We start from the raw sequence: 4,494 nt of genomic DNA on the forward strand, positions 1-4,494 counted from the left end.
CACCGATGCACTTGCTGTCTGTATTTTCACATTTTACAGTGGCTGTATCATGTTATGGGTAGACTTGTCACCAGCAGGGACTGGGGAGTTTATCAGGATCAAAATAAATATGAAAGGAGTAAAGCCAAGAGGACAAAATAGAGGAAAACATCCCTTAGTCCTTTGAAGACCTAACACTTGGTTATCGTTACATTTTTCAGTGGGACAATTACACACATTTTAAGGCAAAAGACACACCAGAATGGCTTTCCAAGAGGTGTTTAATGTTCCTCATTGGTCAAGTTAGAGACAAGGTATGAATACTGCTATCTATCAATTATTCCCAACCAAATTGACTGAGCTTGAAAAATTTAACAAACACCATAAGCTCCAAAAGGATTGGGACAGTGACACGTTTGGTTGTTTTGGCCCTTTCCTCTTGCACTTTGGATTTGAAATGATCCATGACTATGAGGTTAATGGGCAGACTGTCAGCTTTAATTTGAGGGTATTTTGTCACGACTTTCACCAAAGGTGGCTCCTCTCCCGGTTTGGGCGGCGCTTGGCGGTCGTCGTCGCCGGTCTACTAGCTGCCACCGATCCTTTTTCCTTTTCTTTTGGTTATGTCTGTTTTGTGTTTCACCTGGTTTCATTTCGGTTAACCTGGGGGATATTTAATCTCTCCATTTCCTTTGGGTTTTTGTGCAGGATTGTTTTCGTTTGACTGTCAGTTAGTTTTAGGTTGCGTTTCCTCTTGTTCATTTTTGAACAGGTGTTTTTTCCCTGGGCTGTCTTAGTAGGGTTTGTGGCTGCTGTTGTAGTCCGGGGTCCTGTTATTTTGAACTTGTTACCTCTTGAAACTAGGGGGCACTATTTGTATTTTTGGAAAAATAACTTTCCCAAAGTAAACCGCCTATTTCTCAGGACCAGATGCTAGATTATGCATATATATAATATGCAGCTTAGGATAGAAAACACTCTAAAGTTTCCAAATCTGTAAAAATATTGTCTGTGAGTATATGTTACGGATACAGTTATCCTGTGTGTGTATCCTGTGTGTGTTTCTTTTCTCTCCTTCTCCCCTCACAGGTGAAAACCATCACTCCCCAATCAGTCAACAATCAATCATCAATCAGAAGACACACCTCCTCCTATTTCCTGACCTATCACAGTTCCTTCCCCATGGTTTAAAAACCCCATCATTTGTTTGTTCTAGAGCTCAGCTCAATCTCTAGCTCAATCTCTCTGTAAATGCCATGTCTGTAGGTCTCTGTGTTTCACTCTCGCTTTGTGTCTTAACCTCTCTTTTGTTTAAAGCACCTCCATAGCACTTTGTCATCACCTGTGAGTATTGTTTTTGGTTATGGTGTTTGTTTGTTTGCTGGTGGGAAAAGGGGGAAACCAAGACAAGTCGCCCATGGGCATACACTACCCGTAGGTGAACTTTGTTAAATACACTAGTTAGAACTGGGCGGACCACCCACTGTATTTTTGGTTAGTTAGTTAGATGTTGTTAAAGTAGGCTAGTCTAGCTTAGGAGAGGTGTTTTTGAATACTTATTGTTTCTTTTCTTGGGTCCAGCTCAGCCCCTTTTCCTGCTCCCCCCATTACCGTGTGTTTATAAATAAACCTAGAGTTTGACGGTAGATTTCTGTTGTCGTGGTTATTTCGTTCACACTTTTACTTTGTCACAATAATAATTTGCATGAGTTATGTTACGGATCTCATTACCATCCCCCCTAGACTGTCGGGCCAAAAGGGATTCGTAACAGTATAACAGAACTGATATTGCAGGTGAAATCCTGAGAAAAATCAAATATCTGGGACAGGGGTACATTCGGCCCTCCACATCACCTGTCTCCTCGAGTTTCTTTTTTTGTGAAGATGAAGGAGGGAGGCCTGCTTCCGTGCATTGACTATAGAGGTATAAATTGCATCACATTGGGGTTCAGTTACCGGCTACCTCTCATCGCAACGGCGGTGGAGTCATTCCACGGAGCACGCTTCTTCACAAAACTGGATCTTAGGTGCGCGTATAACTTTGTGCGAATCCAGGAGTGAGATTAGTGGAAAACCACGTTTAGTACCACATCTGGCCATTATGAGTACCTCGTCATGCCGTATGGGTTGAAAAAAGCACCAGCCATTTTCCAATCATTTGTTGACGAGATTCTCAGGGACCTGCACGGGCAGGGTGTAGTGGTTTACATCGATGACATACCGATCTATTCCGCCACATTCTCCGTGCATGTGTCTCTGGTGCACAAGGAACTTGGACGACTGTTGGAGCGTGACCTGTACGTCAAGGCCGAGAAATGTATGTTCTCCAAACAAGCCTGTCTCTTTCCTGGTTCTCAGTCATTGTTAAGTTAACTCTTCTTGAAATGCACTGTTGGTTAAGGACTTGTAAGTAAGCATTTCACGGTAAGGTCAACACTTGTTGTATTCGGTGCATGTGACAAATAAAGTTTGATTTGATTTGAAATATCATACCCCATCTCCCAAAAAATGCAAACCTCGGCAGTTACTGTAATGCTGTTAGCATGTCTTGGGGTGTGATATTTGTGCCTCTAACTTTCTCACTAATCATTATTCACGATTCAATTCAGGATTGCTGTAATCATGTCCGATCCTGTCTGTTTGTTTGCCATGGTGCTGAAATGTCTTCTTATCTTGCCTCCACTGTGGACGCATTTAAAGGGTTTCCCAGCCGTTATGCACGGGTTGTGTGATATCATCAGTCTTCAAGTTTTAAGACACAACAACACTGTGTGACATTATCAGGCCTATCTAAGGACCATTTTATTAGGCCCATATGTAAATATGTTAGATTAAAAATATATTTCAGCTGTTAGAGGTCACATTAGTTTATTTCAAATGTATTTAATCGTTACAATAACGAACGTTTCCAATATTGTTGCAATAATAAATACAGCATGCAATGGTCTTCATAAATACAAAAACCAATGCATGAAAACGTTGTTACATTTTCTATAGCCTAAAAATACCTAGCACATAATACATTATTCAGTATAAAATGTGTTTTACTTCGCAGAGTTGTGAATTCACATAATAAATAAATAAAACATATATAAAAATAACCGTGTAAATAAATAGTTGAAAAAATAGAAGTATAAATAAATCATCTCTACACACACACGAGGCTCATTGGTTAGTCAATATTATTGTGACTAGTCTTAGCATGTGTGCCAGCACCACTTTCCTTATGCCTTCCCAGCCGCTTGCGCTGTATTCCTGCATGAACGAAACACACATGTAATATTTTAGAATAGACACATGTTGTGTCATCACATATGAATATATCCTTATTTGGTGAATGCACTCTCTTGGTAAGACAAATTGACATACCTCGCGTTTCAAGTAATTATTCAGGAATTTGAAGTGAAGGCTCATATTTTTGTTCACTCCTTTGTCAGATTTTGGTAGTGTAGCTCTTATAGCCTTTACCTGTTGGAACGAAATATAAGTCATTAATGGTATGTTATGATTCGTTTAAATCACATTATATGGCAATCTAAAAAATATAGGATAATGTTTGCCTTTTTGCATTAATGTTAATAGAAAATCACAAATCACATAGACTTACACATTGGTCCAGCTCCGAGGTCTGGCGATGCAGGTCAATCATAAACTCGTCAACTACTTTCTGGTCCCAGAAAGAATCATAGTTATCACTTCTGTACAATTTCTCAATAGCGTTCAGAGTTTGCGAAATGAAGACAATCTTGTCGTCATCCTAGAAGAAGAGTGATTTCTATTAGTACATGCCTTATGAATATCAGAAAAGTATAGCAAATTTGGCATATTCGTTAATACCTAATTATATGGCCTACACTATGGGAAAAAACGTTGAACCAAAACCCTTTTTAAATAGTGTAGGCTATGCATATGTCTTACCTTGAAATGATCGACATGTCTGTATTCCTCGTAAGGGAAAGTGATCTGAGGTTCTCGAGAGACCACATGACCCTGAGATGCCAAAAAATAGAATCAAATGATTGCAATATTATTATTGTATACATAAACGAGTAACTGAATCAAATGAAACACAGCATCACATTAAATGTTGAATAGATGACAACTGCTCAATGACCAGGAACAAGTAAATAAACATTACAGTATCCTACCATTTCCCGAAGCACCGTTATGGTGTTGTTGCTGAACACTTGGAACATGCTCCGAGACTGAGGAAGTGTCCTCATCCAAGTGCATCCGAAGGTTTTATGCCAGGTGCAAATCGTCAGGATCAAGCACATCCAAAAGCTTATTGAACCCATTTTATCGTAGGTCTACTGTAGTTCGCTGTCTGTTCGCTATCAACCGAGGTGCAAAATTAGGCAGACTTCCGAAAGACAGCGTATACTTTGTATAATTCCGGAAAAAAATCTGTTTTACTCAAAGGACAAAGATATAAAGTGTTCTTCCTGATCGATCCTCTTCTCGAAATCCAGAGTTCTGTCATGCTACAATCTGTGTCGATATTTTATACAAAGA

General features: G+C 39.6%; 1 protein-coding gene across 1 annotated transcript; it reads right to left on the reverse strand.

The window, feature by feature from the left end:
• Positions 1-3,095: 3,095 nt before the first annotated feature.
• On the reverse strand, positions 3,096-4,283 carry LOC123998589 (interferon a3-like). Its single transcript, XM_046303567.1, has 5 exons — positions 4,128-4,283; positions 3,898-3,969; positions 3,587-3,736; positions 3,349-3,447; positions 3,096-3,234 (listed from the first exon to the last, which is right to left on the reverse strand). Exons 1-5 carry the CDS (start codon positions 4,275-4,277, stop codon positions 3,145-3,147), a joined length of 561 nt encoding a protein of 186 aa, XP_046159523.1. The 5' UTR covers positions 4,278-4,283; the 3' UTR covers positions 3,096-3,144.
• Positions 4,284-4,494: the final 211 nt, after the last annotated feature.

Source organism: Oncorhynchus gorbuscha, linkage group LG16, assembly GCF_021184085.1.
Source record: "Oncorhynchus gorbuscha isolate QuinsamMale2020 ecotype Even-year linkage group LG16, OgorEven_v1.0, whole genome shotgun sequence".
In the NCBI taxonomy this organism is placed as follows: Eukaryota; Metazoa; Chordata; class Actinopteri; order Salmoniformes; family Salmonidae; genus Oncorhynchus; species Oncorhynchus gorbuscha.